Below are 16,468 nucleotides of genomic sequence, written 5' to 3'. Positions count from 1 at the left end.
GGCGCCCATCGGTGAAGGGAATGACAGGATGGGCTCACTAAATGTAGATGATAAAGGCTCTGAAGAAACTCAAAATTTATGGTAAATAGCCACCGCCTTCTGGACGAGCGTATTTAAATAATAGCATTGTTAAAAAAGCCCTCGTACCTTGATGAATTCCTATATTGTTTATGTTTTCATTGGAATGTCTGCAGGAATTTTTCTCTGTTGTGATGATTATGCAGTAAGACTAAAATGGAAATCTTGACTCATTTTTAAAGCTCATCTGGCCAAATTTTTCATGTGTCAATATCAGAGTGCACCAGGGTATGGAATGCATTTTCCATTGGCCTGCCCCTCCCTTGACATACTTTCTATTCTAAGTGACTTTGACATGATGAATTCCACTGATTTCCTTTGCCTACATCCACAGTTTCAAGCCCGAAATTTGTCTTAAACAAATTGCATAAATTGTATTACTTGACATATTTTCTTGGTCTAACTGTAATATGCCACTGAAATGATTGTAAATTGTACATATAGTATTTGATTATCTCAGTATACATAAGCTTAGGTCTACATGATGTCAATGACATTTTGGCTAGGCTAGTCAAAGAGGCCTACTTGATAAGCCTTACTTCTTTGCCTTTAGGTCCTCAATAACCTGGCTAAAAGGTTGTGCAGCTCTTTAGTGCTTTTGTCTTTAAATTATTTTTTGGTAATTATTTATCTATAAGCTTATAACTTACAGTCAATCTGACAATGGGTTAATAACTTAACTTTTTGACATCTCTGAGCATTGCTGAAAGAAAACCCCAAAATTATCCTATAGAAGCGTATTCCATTTAAACTGGGTACCGTAATCAATTCCTATATCGCCTGTGCAACCTTGGAAGATATGTTAAATTGATGATAATTAACCATTTATGGTGTTTATTTTTAAGGGCAAGTATTTTAAGTGAAGTCCAGTCAAGTTCTGCATCAAAATTATCCAATTCAAGGACAGTATTAGTTTTGGGTAAGTCAGCTTAGAATATATAAAGCTATGTGGAACACAAAGATAATTTTTTATGATGCCTGAATATAAGCCTACTGTGTACTGATTTTCTTAAGTTTTCAGAAATGATCAAAATGTCAATGATGGAAGTAATTATCTTACTTTAGCCTTAAACTGATAATGAAAGAGAACTGGTAGGACTTGTAACAGCTTCTTTATTAGTTAGTTAGAATTGTTTCTTCAGTTCATACACTTTGTCTATGTAATAATTAACAGATAGGACAAATAACAAGTGCAATGTCTCTTTGTTTTTCAACACAGTGTACCCTTGTCAAGGGTGAAAAATAGTCTTCTTAATTGCAGGTCATATAAGCTTACTATTTGAAATAGACTAAGATTGGGTAAATTGACACTGCTGCAAAATGTGTTCATTGCACACTATATGTAGGTAATTTATGATATTTTTTCTTTTTGATTTTTAGGTGATAATGATTCTGGTAAAACAACATTAATAGCTAAACTACAGGGTATAGAAGAACCCAAGAAAGGTTCTGGATTAGAATATTATTATATTGATGTTAAAGATGAATATAGAGATGGTATGTACGCAGAGTTTATTTCTGATAGTTGGTGTTTATTTAGGACCTAGACATCACAAGATATCTGAGTTTTTACAAAAAAATATTTGGTAGTTTTGCTTTCACATCATGATTTGCAGACTTATCATCTCCCTTCCCTATATTTATATCTCGAGATATGAGTAATTGGTGTTTGCAACATGAGTAATTGATGTTGGCAACATGAGTAATTGGTGTTTGAAATAAGAGTAATTGGTGTTTGAAATAAGAGTAATTGGTGTTTGAAATAAGAGTAATTGGTGTTTGCAACATGAGTAATTGGTGTTTGCAACATGAGTAATTGAGTGTTTGAGATATGTAGTGATAAATGTAACGGTAGTGATGTTTGAGACATAAGTTATTAGTGTTTGCATCATGAGTAATTGGTGTTCGAAATATAAGTTATTGGTGTTTGCAACATGAGTAATTGGTGTTCGAAATATAAGTAATTGGTGTTCGAAATATAAGTTATTGGTGTTTGCAACATGGGTAATTGTTGTTTGCAGTATAAGTAATGGGTGTTTGAGACATTAGTAATTGGCATTTGAGACATGAGAAATTGGTGATTGAGACATCAATAATTAATTTGTGCTTGAGATATCAGTAATTGGCCATTTTGACATGAGTACTTGGTATTTGAGACACGAGTAATTGGTGTTTGAGGCATGTATTCATGTTTGCAACATGGGTAATTGGCGTTTGCAACATGAGTAATTGGTTTTTGAGACATGAGTACCGGTAATTGATGTTTGAGACATGATTAATTGTTGTTTGAGACATAAATTGTTGATTTTTGCAACATAGTAATTGGTGTTAGAGACATGAGTAGTTCATGTTTGCAACAAAAGTAATTTATGTTTGAGACATTAGTAATTGGCATTTAAGACATATTTAATTAGCATTTGAGACAATACTTTGTTATACCATGAACAGCGATAGTTGCAACATGAACAGTAGCTTGTTCTTTGATTAACTGTTTGACGCAGAGCAGTAAAAGTTTTTAATCATAGCAACAAATTTTCAGTATTTTTGATTTATCTTCTGGTATATTTCAGAGCAAGCCAGACTAAATGTGTGGGTATTAGATGGTGACCCTGAACATACAGGCTTGTTGCGGTTTGCCTTGACTCAAGAAAGTTTTTCTGATACTTTAGTGTTACTAGTAGCTTCAATGAATCAACCGTGGTCTATAATGGAATCCTTAAATAAGTGGGCTGGTATATTACGTGAACATATAGACAGATTAAAAATTCCTCCTGAAACAATGCAGGAATATGAACAAAGTTGTAAGTATTAATGTAGAATATAATTAGTATAAGCTTCAAATTCATTTGTATACATATACTAATAATGTCATCTGTTTTTGTTATAAAAACTTGTCAGCCAATTAAAACGTATAAAATATGTAAAAAAAAAAAAATGGACAGTGTATGCAAATTATGACCAAACATCATCAATTAGTAGAAAAAAGTATGGTAAAATCAGTAATGTTTACTCGGTTATTCAAATTTTATTAAAAATCTGTTTAAGCAAGACAATTCCGTTAATCGAAATCTTATGAAGACATAACAATCGAGAGTAAAAGTTGTAAAGTAGTGGACTCCTCTAAAAAGAAGTACTACCATGAGGTGTTTCAAAAAGAGTTAGCTTTGTGTGACACCCACCAAAACCACCCAAACTGTTCTAAAAAGTGATAATGGAGTACTGGTATAAGGAGGAAGTATAAATATATCATTAGTTGAATATGGCCCAAAATCTTGTCCAAAGCATAGCAGGTTGTAAAAGTAAAAGTTGTTATGTATTGGATTCCCCCAAAGAGAAGTACCATCAGGTGTTAAAAGTACTGTATACAATGCTGATCAATAATGGTAACTGTTGTAAAAACTATTCTAGTAATAATGAAGTATAAGGAAGAAGTATATATATATATATTATTGGTTGAATATTGGCCAGTGTTGAATCAAGCTGACAAAAATCAATATATAATGACTAATCTATTGAATGAAACATTCATATTAAATATCAATCTCAGAGGGTTTATTTCTATAATATTACTGATAACCAATAGTTCAACTCATAGTCGGTCTAATAGTTTAACTAATTTAACTAATAGAATGATATTTTAACTAATAAGCTTACTATGCAAATAGTTTAACTGATAGTTCATCAAAATTTTAAGCTTATATCATCTGACTTGTAGTTCATCTTACTTATAGTTCAACTAAATTATGATTCAACTTGTAGTTCTACGTATATTTTTTAACCAATAAAACAAATATTTTGATGAATAAAATAGCTAATATTATAAATAGCTTGCCGGTAACTAATAGTTCATCTAACTTAGTTCAACTTATATTTTAACTAATAAAACTAATATTTTGATTAATAAAATGATATTAACTAAAAGCTAATATTATAAATAGCTTGCCGGTAACTAATAGTTCATCTAACTTAATTCAACTTATATTTTAACTAATAAAACTAATATTTTGATTAATAAAATAATATTAACTAATAGCTAATATTATAAATAGCTTGCTGGTGACTAATAGTTCATATAACTTATATTCAACTTGTAGTTCTACTTATATTTTAACTAATAAAACTAATAGTGTAACCTTTAGTTCTATTAATAATTCTCTAATAGTTTAACTAATTTAGTTTAACTAATAAATAACTAATAGTTTAACTTATAGAATTATTGTGTATCTAATACTTTCAGTCAATATTTTAACTAATTGTTCAAGGAATAGTTTAACTAATAGTCCATCTAATAGATTTAAGATAATTTTAGTAAAATGCCAATAAGATATACTTGTTTACTTGTTACTAAATTTGAATAGTTTGAACAGGTTTTTCAAGTTCTAATATTTGTATACCTGCTCTGACCTGTATTATTGTTGATTACCTCCCTTTAATATTGATTATAATGAGGTGGAGTAAAGAATGAGTAAGATTAGAAATAGCTTTGTTATGGTAACAGGTGTATTGAACAAATTGCATATTTTATATTCTCTCATGTTACATAATTTCAATTAAAGTTTCGCAAGGCGTCATAAGAACATAAAATTCATAATTTGATACATATCAATATAAAAATTTTTTGAAATTGCAATATACTCCGTAAATATCTTTAAGTGAAAGTATGCACTGTTTTACTCAGTGTATTTTGAAAAATCTATATGATAGATTCCTTCATTTTGTTTGGTATTGCTGGAAAAAAACTAAGAATGATTTAAATGGGTTGTCGTAAAGTATGCGTAATAACATAAGGCCCTACTCAATTAGTGACGTCATCAAACACTTAGTTTTCATGGAATTGAAAGAACCACAGACGTCTGATTAAAAATTGGAATGGTGCAAATTAATGCTTTCAGTGTCCCCGATACACATAAAAAAAATAAGAAAAACCTCTTTACAATCCCTTTGACAATTTTGACAGAAATTGATGAAAGTGGTGACAAATTTGTAACAATTCTTATAATTTTGAAGCTGGAGCTTCTTGAGTTGCAATGTAATACATATATCCAGTTCGCCAAAGTATTCTGACATTGCAGTAATGTATGGATAAGGTGGCAGATTAAATATTAGATTTTAACCCTGTTAAATGATTTTAACAGAGACATCTTGATGTAGTGTGTTGTTAATTTTAATGAAAATATTGTCAAATTACCCATGTGTCATTACCCACCCTTTAAACTGTTAGTCATTATTTGTCACAGAAAAAGTAATAATTTTGCTGTATAAATGGAGGGGTACAAAGTCCATCTACCCTATTACCGATATATAAGAATATTTCTCTAGGCAATCTATTTCAATTTTCATTGATGTTTATTTCAGTAATTAGGTTCTTCCAGGAATATACTGAGCCTGAAGAAGGTCAGTCCTCCAACCATGCCCCCCCTCGAGGAGATTCAAACCCCCTCCATCCTACTGCACCAACGACGGAAGGGGAAGGAGACAAAGTTTTATTACCATTAGGAGAAAAAACCTTATCACAGAATTTAGGAATTCCAGTAGTACTAGTTATAACAAAGGTAAGATTGGATATTAAAATAGATGTATTACCCTAATTTGTGTTACAGGGACAGTTTCACCATTCGTTTGACCCATCATAGTAAAAATCAATAATAGGTACAATGACAAGTCAGCTTTTTTTGAGACTGCCATTAATAGAAAAGATATATATATGGCATGTCAGCACATTACAATCTGTTTTGATACACATTTGGAAATCAGAACAATTCCAATTATTCCGTTTTATTGAATTGTAGATGAAACAATTCTCTAATTTCATTCTAAAAAGTGATACAGAAAGTTAAATAAGTATTTACATTCAAGTACAGGTATAGCAGTTGCTTCACAACCTCAATGATATCATTTCTCCATGGAAGAGTTTTTCGAAAATCAGTCTTTTTGAAACATATTTCACTTGAAAAATGTATTCAACAGTTAACCATGAATATTATGCAATTATAATTTACATATCGATATCAATGTAATACTTGGGCGGATTTTGGTATTTTCGGGGTGAATTACATCAATTGCAGTCTCAGATCACCTTGCCTCTCATTTCCTCCCGGGTCCAATGATTCCTCCCGGGTCCGATCATTCCTCCCTATTTGCCCCCCCTAGGCAATAATTCCTCCCCATGGTCTTCTGATTCCTCCCTTGAAGATTAATTCCTCTCCTGTTGAGAAGCACTGAGCTGCAGTGCTAGTAGTATTTAAATATTGATTAATAAAACTTCATTTCTACACTTGAATAAGAGTCAAATATGATTATGACATTTAATCAATAATTATATGGCATTTGTTATTTATAAATTTACACTAAGTTTTCGTGTTGCAAGGAATTGCATTTTATTTAATCAATTTCTGAAGCATATAATGCACAGAATTTAAATTTGAATTCCAATTTTGATTTGCTGCAAAATACTGCAAAAAGTTAATGTTATATCAGTGAAATTTGAAACTAGCGATATTGGATAGGAATATGTAAAACCTTATTCAAATGATAAATTAGCCAATATTGCTAAACCTCTCAAATATTTGATGTGCTTTCTTAAACTTCCAATCATGAAGTTGGAAAATGCATGGATTAACTTGGTTCATTTGAAATATTATTTTCTATAAACTTATTGATTTATTTTGCCCCTCCTCTATAACAAACCTTTTCCGTCTACATGTTTATGAAAATTACCTACATATACCGCCAGCATAGGAACTATTACTAGAAATCTTCAAAATGACGGCCGTTTTATGCCACAGACTTGACAGTGTACTCATTAGTTAAGGACATTAAAAATGTAACGATTCAATCATTTATTATGTTAAAAAATACAAATACTATATAAATGTAAAATGAGCACATATATATATAAGAAATACAAACATTTTAGAATTCAAAAAGAAAGTTTTGAGTTGTTGTCTGGATAGTTGTCGAAACTTCACTTATGACCAAATTAAAGGGATTGTAAGAAGGTTTTCTAAATTTTCTATGTGCATAGGGGGCACTGATAGCATTAATTTACAGAATTCCAATTATCAATCAAACGTCTGTGGTTCCAGTAATTTATTAAAACTGAGTATTGATGACGCCACTAATCGCATGGGCTGTATGTGAGAATATTATGTGATTAGTGACATCATCAAACACATAAGCTTAGTTTTAGTGGAATTGCAGGAACCACAGACATCTGATTCAAATTGATGCTATCGGTGTCTTCGATACACATAGAAAATCTAGAAAACCTCTTTACAATCCCTTTAACTCTTTTCAAAACAGTTGCTTGTGAATAAGTATCGGTGATGCTATGTCATGTAATATGATCACCTATGGATTAGATTACATTAGATTAAATTCAAACTGATAGTTAATGATATAGAAATAAAATATCAGATATTGGTGAAGATACGTGCTATATCAACAAACATCTGTAGTGTTGGTTTATCATTATCTTCATTTACTACCACTCTCTAAATACCACCATAATACTGATTGCCCTAAACTGGCGGTATATTGAAGAATTACTGTATAGTCTAAAAGCATAGTTAAATCTGAATGTTATGGTGGTAATATTTTATACTATCTATTTATGAGAATGTGAACAAATGAAGATTACTCCCTCATTTAACATCTATAGGAACAGTTATGAAATTTTGGGAGGTTGATTTTAGTCTTGAATATATGTAAATAGTCTTAAAAAGTACTAGAAATGTACGAAAAACGCATTATTCTTGTGAAAATATCTCAAACTAGGACTTTTACTCACTATTACTTTTCTATCACACCGTATCTTAAAATGAGGTCATTTTTACATTCAATCGCAGATAATAGATTTGAAAGCTCAAGTTTCGATGGTGAGATGTGAACACTTTTACTGATTGGCTTAGCTAAAAAAATTCCAGTTTCTGAGACTAAAGTATGGTTGGTAAAAAAAATTCGCATCTGTCTCTTTAAGTAAAAACCAATATTCACATAACAATATTGATAAAACATTACACATGATTGACCATTGAGAGACTGGACTTCGATTATTTTCTTTTATATTAATCTTGCACATATATGTCCCATCTTCATAATGTCAACTTTGTCCTATACCTTGACCACAATAGCCACCTTTCTTGTATCCCAGAAGTTTGTAAATATAGCAATTTGATTGTATTGTATAACGGATATAGTCTTTACTATCTTTCTGTCAAGGGCCATGATTGGTTGTATTCGCTTGTGTACAATCCAATCAAATCGATGCATTCAGTGATACAAGACTAGTAAGAGTAAGAGGAAGCTCATAATGGCTTGACATTGTGAATTTGACACTTCCCCCTCATAAAAAGCATAGTTTCAGCAAAATTGTTTTCAGTTGTTGTGATATTTATTTGAATCTATATATAGTAGTTTGATTTATATTGTTTCTATTGTTTTTACAGAGTGACGCAATCTCAACATTAGAAAAAGAACATGACTATAAAGATGAACATTTTGATTTTATTCAACAATATATTAGAAAGTTTTGTATAAATTGTATCCTTTAAGCATTTACAGTTGTTTTTACATTTTGCCTAACAGTTCATGTGTACATGTGTTTATGTCACTGATGCAGGTTGGAGCTGCTGGCTGGCTGGCTGGCATGGATGAATCATCTAGTCATGTTGGATGTTACATTAGATTGTTGCCATCGTTTGAAAATTTAAAACTAGCAAGCTTAATAAACTCCTGGCCATGTAGGGCCTTAACTTCTAACACTGTTTATATAGCTATTTAGATATCCTAGCACTAAGATTGTTTGGAAAATGCATGGCTCGGCATTTTCCTTATTGCACACTTCACCAAATTTTCTGGAAAATGCTCAAAGAAACGGATAGTCACAGTTGGTTTTAACATCAACTTTTTCAAAGGATTGATTCAAAGGTAGAAAAAATCTGATAAATTTTTGTTGAGTACCCATTAGAATTTGCAAGAAGTATTGATCCATTATATTAAGGGTTAGATGTTAAATATCTACAAGTAAACAGCCGTTGAAGATTGAATATGGGTTTACTATTTAAAATTATAAGATAAACATACACATACCTCCTTAACCAATATATAGATGGTGCTGCTTTAATATATACATCAGTAAAAGAAGATAGAAATTGTGAATTATTATATAAATATTTAACACATAGAATTTATGGTTTTCCCTTCACTAAACCACCCTATGTTGTAGAAAGAGATGCTGTCTTTGTGTAAGTTTTGTATCCTAGACTTTGACTGGGGTTCTGTTGTCAGATAAAATAGCAATCTCATATCATAATTCAGTTGTGACACCAATTTTTGGGGCACATTGGGAAAGGGGCAAATTAGAAAGGGGGCTTTATGGGAAAGGGGCAAAATAGCAAGGATATGGGAAAGGGGCGAAAAGGGAATAGTTTAGTGGTGAATTGGGTAGGGACGATATGGGAAAACATCCTCCAGAGGGGGTTGCAGGAGTGGGGTGTGTGCATTTGTTTCTAGTAAAATAGTTTGTACCCCAAAATGTACCCCCTTGCTGCATTTTGAACTCTGCGTGGTACAGTTGTTTCCCCTTTAAGTCTGTCTAACCCAGGAGGTTTACACAGCCTTTGTACTGATTTGTTTCATGTCACCAAATGCTTTGTTTTCAACTGCCACTCTAAAAAAAAAATGGTCAAAAAAGTTGTGAAATGTAACCATGTTAAGATATTCTTTCAGACCATGTGGATGGGATAATGAAAAAAAGATAAGTATATTATATGAAACCATGAATACAGTTAAACCAGAAGATTCCTTTGAAGATGTTATAGTTAAACCCCTTACTAGAAAGGTAGGCTGACCATTTCATTTTCAGTAACTTCTTGCATTATGCCATGATGGTATAATGCTGTTATAATTGATTGATTGTTTGTTTGCGCTTTTGGCTTTGAAATTAATTTTATGATTATCTCTGTTGATTTACATTTTACATTGTTGACATGATGACTAAGACTACATGACAAGTGGTTTTCATAGAGTTCCTCTTTGGCCCTTTTCATACTTGCATATAGATAGGAATCATCCAATCCATTTGCTTACAAATTGAACTCTAAATTCTCTCATGTACTGTCACAACAATTGCACCAAATTCTTGGCTTATTTAAATCTAACCAATGAAGTGTCTACTGGCCAAGGTACAATCGTCCAATGAGACATGAACAAAGCCAACACTTAAAGTAAGCAATATTTGTTTAAAGTGAATTTATTTTTCCAGCCAATCCAAAGAGATGCTGAAGTTATTGCAGAAGATGAACAAGTTTTCTTAATGAGACAGCAATCACAGCTTAGTAAACAGCCTGTACCGGGACCAGTAGCCGTAAGTTACAGGAGCAGGGTTATTCCATAAAGTAGAAATAACAAGTTTCCCCTTTTCTTTGCGAATTTGGTTTAAGGGGGTAGAGAGAAGAAACCCTGCCAATGAAAACACTTGCACAAGCATCAGAATATTTCTTGCCTTGAAGGCATTAAATCATTAATAAAGAAATGTTGGTGGATCCAATGAATAGGATTATGTTTACAAGAATTGGATGAGTTAAATTTCATCTAACCTTGTAGTGGGTCATTTAACATAAAAAAAATTTCTTGCAGGAAAGTACCCCTATTAGAACACAGCGACCACAAGCCCAGAGAACTCCTGAAAGACCTGGTGGAACACCAAATACTCCATTACGTGGAAAGGTAGGTTCAAAATTTACTTGTGACTTTAAATTTCTAAAAATTTTATCCTGATTATGACTTCAGTGGACTTAAGATTGCATTTGATGGACTAAATCATGATTTCAAAAGACCTACAAGGATATTTCTTGGTATTTCTAGTCTCAAGATGGTAAAGGAGCACCACCTGGTAACAGTGAAGGGATGTTGGCTAATTTCTTTAACAGTTTACTCAGCAAGAAGACAGGAGCTGCTGCAGCCGGTAAAGGTAGATGTAGTTTTAGAGTAGTCTCCCTTGCTCAAATTACTAATTCGTTTTTAAAATCTAGAGCTTGTGTCCATGCCATAACACAAATCTTTGGGGTTGCTTGATTGGTGGGTTCTGCATGATCAGGTTCTGCACGATCAGGATCTAAGGCATCAACTAGACGTTCATTAATTAAAGTTGGAACAGAGTCCAGAACACATTCCACGTGCGCTGTACAAATAGTAGGTGTAAACAGAATTCAAAATGGTGGAGAAGGAAATAGATAGGAAAATTTTTATGTCACATATCATCTTTCATACCATTAGTTATCGGAATTGAAGAAATGGAACCTGATCAGAATTCTCCAATCGAACGCCTCCTTAATTTTCTATTGGCAATCTTGGCACAGCCAGTATCGAATCACAAAGTGGTAGTCCTGGATGAATCAAAGGGCTAGCATACGCATCATCTAATGCTTTTTACTAACAAACTAACATGTACATTGCAAAACTAAAATGCAACAACATTTTCTGTAAAATTTATAAGTTGCTATGCTTACAAGCATTGAATTTGAGCTGTAGGGAATCGCTGTAGTCTTATTGTGACAGTATTTTAATTGTTTTGGTGTTGTGTCAAGGTAAAGGCCTGTCCATAACCTCCCTTCCTTTTTCAGTTCTCAACATGAAACGGTACATTTTTGGTTTTGTTGATCTTTCGTTATCCCCCGTTGATTAGATTTTTTTTTTTGATTTTTTTTTTATTTATTATTTTTCATGTGATTTTTTTGTTTGTATTAAATAGTATTAATGGAGATGCCAAACTTTGGTGATTTTGTTTTTTTGGCTTTTATTTTCAATTTAACCACTTCAATAGGTGTCTTATGACAGCCCTCTTGAAAGTTCGTCATATTAATCTTTGGCCCTTTGACCTTACTCGATGACATCTGCTTAACCAATCAAATTTTTACCTTCTCCTACGCTGGCATTTTATGACTTAATGTTTATCAGGTTAATTCAGAAGGTCAATTTGACAACCTTTAAGAGGGCTGTAGTTAGATCCTAACTGAAGTGACTATATTAAAAACATAGGCTAATAAAAAAAAGAATCTACAAGTATGATATCAATCTGGAAATTTACCCAAAATTTGGCATGAAATTGTCATTCAATTTTTTTCTCTTCTAAAATTGAATTTAGACTTGACATTTCCTTCAAAATTTTTTTATAAAATGAATGAGAAAAATTCTTTCTGAAAGGTGGAAATTAAGTTGAGATATGAAAGAACTCGGATCAATAAAAGTTTCAGTAAAATCATTACTCAAAATCAAGATGAAATTAATATAGTAGTTACTTTATTCCTTCCTTACTTATTTTCAGACAAGGCATCAGTAGCACGAGATGCGGCGGCGGAGTTGGAACGCATGACAAGGGGCAAGAAACAGGCTACAAGTACACCCGAGATGAATATGAATAATGATGCCAGTGCTTCAAGTTCCTGATAACTTCCACTAGGCCGGTATTCATGTTGAAATTCTAGTGAGGCAAACTGTACAATGTTTCGTTGTTAATTTATGATTATTTACCTTATAATTTCGCTTTGATATTTCAATTTATAACTGCTGTGTATGTACCATCATGTTCCGAGGAAATATTATCGCACTTTTAAATTTATTATCAGGAGTTGGAAAAAATTTGATGAAGAATTCTGCCAGAATCTCCTTTTCTCTGGAAAATTGTATTTTTACCATTCTAGTCCAATGTATAAAGCCTCAACGCTTCTGCTATGAACATTCCCTTTAGTGAGTAATTTGCAAATTTAGGCTTTAGGAATGAGATCATAAGCTTTTCCTGTGCTGAAATCTAACCGGAATTAACTTGAAATAGTTCAGATGAAATTTGCCACCCTCAATGTGGCTTCAAGCTTTTATATTTTTGGAAAGCAATGGGTTTGAATGCTTGATAATGTAGTTACCCATATATAAGAACAAAAAAGAAAAAATAACAACACAGTTGCCTCTACAGAATACGAACAAGAAATTAATTTATTATTTGTTCATAATGAAAATATTGCATAGTTTATTCTAATTTGTATATTGCATTAATGAAATAACTTTCATTCTGTACATATTCTAATTTCTACACAGTGTTTCTCATGGGGGTAGGGTTTCCTTATTACTATACATTTTGACTCAACACATGAGCTGGAGACAGTCTACAAAAGATAGTTGAAAATGTAGCCGAATTGAGTGAAATTGTTCAGTACAACATTTTGACTCAACACATGAGCACGGCACAGTCTATGAGTCAATTTGTTGAGTACATCATTGAGTCAAAGTGTTGAGTATGACAAACATAATTGTGTCAAATTGTTGTACAACAAAGATGATTGAGTCAAATTGTTGAGTACAAAAAACATAATTGAGTCAAATTGTTGAGTACAACAAACATAATTGCGTCTAATTGTTGAGTACAAGAAACATAATTGAGGAAAATTGCTGTACAACAAACATAAATGGGGAAAATTGCTGTACATCAAACATAATTGAGTCTAATTGTTGAGTACAACAAACATAATTGAGTCAAATTGTTAAGTACAACAACCTTAATTGAGTCAAATTGTTGAGTACAACAACCATGTTATTTGAATTGTATGTGATAATATATACTGAAAGTGCTTTTTAGATTAGTTTAGCTTGCTAGTAGAAGAAACTAGTTTTATAAAGGAACTGTTTGGAGATTTACGTGGTCTTGGATCTATGGCAATAATCTTCTCTTTCTAATTTGGTGGTAGAATTTTTCGATATTTATTGATAACTAATAAGGTTTGATTGGAACAAATTAAATGTTAAAGATTTTGTCCTTTAATTGACGAAGTAAACTTTCGAAGCCTTGAAGATTTTTCAAATTCTAAAATTCTTAAACAATGAATGGTTATGTAAATTCATGCATGCTTTCAATTGTCATTGCAGAAAAATCTTTTGTTCATACACAAAAATAAGTGTTCATAGTCAAATCAAGGCATAGAATTGTACATATTTGAATTCTCTTGATCAATCAGGCAAAAGCACACAGTGAGAACCCGTACATGGGATTATTTATTTAGCTTATATTATTGCTTATAATTATAAGTTATGTGCTTACTTATATATGATTAAAATCAATGTGTCATGTGGATCTACTTTATAAGTAGTAATATCTTTCTCCAAGTTGTTGAAGTACCTGCACATTATTTTTTGATCATCTAGATATTTATTTTCGTTGAAGCAATTTGTTTGCTAGATGATCAAAAAAATCTGAAAAGTCTCTGGAAGTCCTTAAAGATTCCGTTATTTTCTGATGCTATCCACAAACAATGACTTTTCAATGCCATTGGGGCTATAGTCAATTGATGTAGTACTGTCAATTCTATGTTGTAAAGCACAATATGCTATATATATGCTATATGCAGAACTGTATGCAAAATTATATATATTTTCATATCATACTTGTGGATGTTAACATTTATTAGGGTATAGTTAGTTTGTTGCTACTTCAAACTTTCGCAATATAAAAACCATAATTGATTGATCCTTCAGATGCTTGATTGAATTTGATTGATATTAAGAAACATTTGGACAATTCTGAATTTGATTTAGTCATATTCGACATGTTACATTCTTATATTTCATTGTGTAGAACCTTGTGGGATTACAAATTAATATTTGGATACAGGGTTCATTCTTTCATGCAACTTTAGATTGAAAATTTGAGTAGCAATTTATCACCTCAAAATTTACTTTTGGCTTATCAAATTAAATTTTGATCGGTAGCAATTTAAACTTTTCCAGTAGTAAACCTTCAAATAAAGAATTTAATTAGATTTGCAGATCGTCCTGATAAATTTTCATTTTGGCTAATGACATGAAATATTGGAATGCTATGGTCATTTTGAATCGCAAACTGCTATGCGATAGCGTTTAAGTTTCACCCTGGAAGATAACTCCTGCTTGTCGCAGTTGCTGATTATTGGATTGTAACAAGTCTTTTTCAAACTGTATATGTTGTATATAAATATTATGTCATATTCTGCCTTGTTCTTATAATCTCTGTGATTTTGCTGTGTTGATGATAAAATGAAAGATTAGGTTTGAGTAGGTAAAGTTCTATAGGACTTGTGTATGCTTCAGTTTTGCTTGTTATGTGATGTTTCTTCTCATATACTCTTATATTATCCGTTATTTCCTTTGAAATTATGAACCCTTCCAGAGCTGTATGATTCAAGATTGTTTTAGTTTCAAGATGCTGCAGTTGAAAAAAATACTCACTATATTAAACTTCACTATTAGAGAGTTATATCAAATATCACCTAAAGCCCTGTTTATATCTATTAGCAACAATTTTGAAAATCCCATATAAGAGTATAGGGTGCATAGACATGTATGTATATGTATATGCATTTTGGTTGTGGTGGTGTTTCTAGGCTAATATCTACAGTTTGATTAGCTATCTCGATTTTTAAGTCTTGATTCTGAATTTTGTGTGTAAATTATCTTACTTATGGTCAAATGCTAAAGAGGCATACTAATGTTCCAGTTTTGTCACATTGGCTAAGCATATGAAACTACATATTGTTTTTACATGAAAATAACACACACGAACTTAGTTCACAATCATTTTGAATCTCTTCCTTGACTTAATAAGTCGCAGTTTAAAATAATATTATAACATTTCAAAAAATCTTTCATGCCGTTTATAAACCTTTAAATGTTATTTGAACGCTTTGTTGAAATATTGTAATCCTTTTTAAGATTTCACTTGAAGTCCAGGAAGAGATTCAAAATGGTTGTAAACTATGTCCGTGTGTGTTATTTCCAAGTAAGAACCATAGGTAGTTGCGTATGATTGGTTTAGCTCTGATGGTTTTACAATTCAAAAAATATAATTTGAAAAGAGGCAAGAAATCTGAATTAAAACACTTTTTTTGTAAACATTGTACAGAAGACTGGCTTCATTTATTAAAGATTCCTCAAACTCAGTTTAATTTATTCTAGTTTGGTATTATAGCTGTTTGTTTCTGTTTTCATTTTAGCTCAGTATAGAATTCCTTTGCTCAAGATTTGTTTTGGAATATATTTCTGTTTTGATTGGCTCCGTGCAAAGAAAATATTAGACCCCTAAATATATAGTGATATCACATTAACATATCTAGGGATAATGCTGAATAGAATTGGATTAATTTGGTTATATTTGTAATCATAACGCCATTTGCAAATAGGATCTGATTCTATTTGGTTATATAGACCATCGTATGTTATATTGAATAGTATTTTAGGTTATATTTATTATTATTTAGTGCTATATAACATCTATTAGTTTTGTTAGTTATTTAAGAATTTGGTTCAGTGGTTCTAAATAAATGCTCGTTTCTAAATCAAATTTAGACTTATACTACCTCTTAGGATG

General features: G+C 31.6%; 1 protein-coding gene across 1 annotated transcript; it reads left to right on the top strand.

Annotated features, from left to right (window-relative positions):
- LOTGIDRAFT_223679 (hypothetical protein) lies at nt 1-13,457 on the top strand. The gene is made up of 12 exons (XM_009069116.1): nt 1-81; nt 924-997; nt 1,459-1,575; nt 2,649-2,879; nt 5,434-5,630; nt 8,526-8,619; nt 9,188-9,323; nt 9,808-9,919; nt 10,343-10,444; nt 10,717-10,806; nt 10,945-11,050; nt 12,404-13,457. The coding sequence occupies exons 1-12, from the start codon at nt 29-31 to the stop codon at nt 12,523-12,525; spliced, it is 1,434 nt and encodes a 477-aa protein (XP_009067364.1). The 5' UTR covers nt 1-28; the 3' UTR covers nt 12,526-13,457.
- The last annotated feature ends 3,011 nt before the right edge of the window (nt 13,458-16,468 follow it).

Source organism: Lottia gigantea (genome assembly GCF_000327385.1).
Source record: "Lottia gigantea unplaced genomic scaffold LOTGIsca_99, whole genome shotgun sequence".
Taxonomy (NCBI): Eukaryota; Metazoa; Mollusca; class Gastropoda; family Lottiidae; genus Lottia; species Lottia gigantea.
The sequence above is the reverse complement of the archived record's forward strand: the minus strand, read 5'-3'. Positions and strand labels throughout refer to the sequence as shown.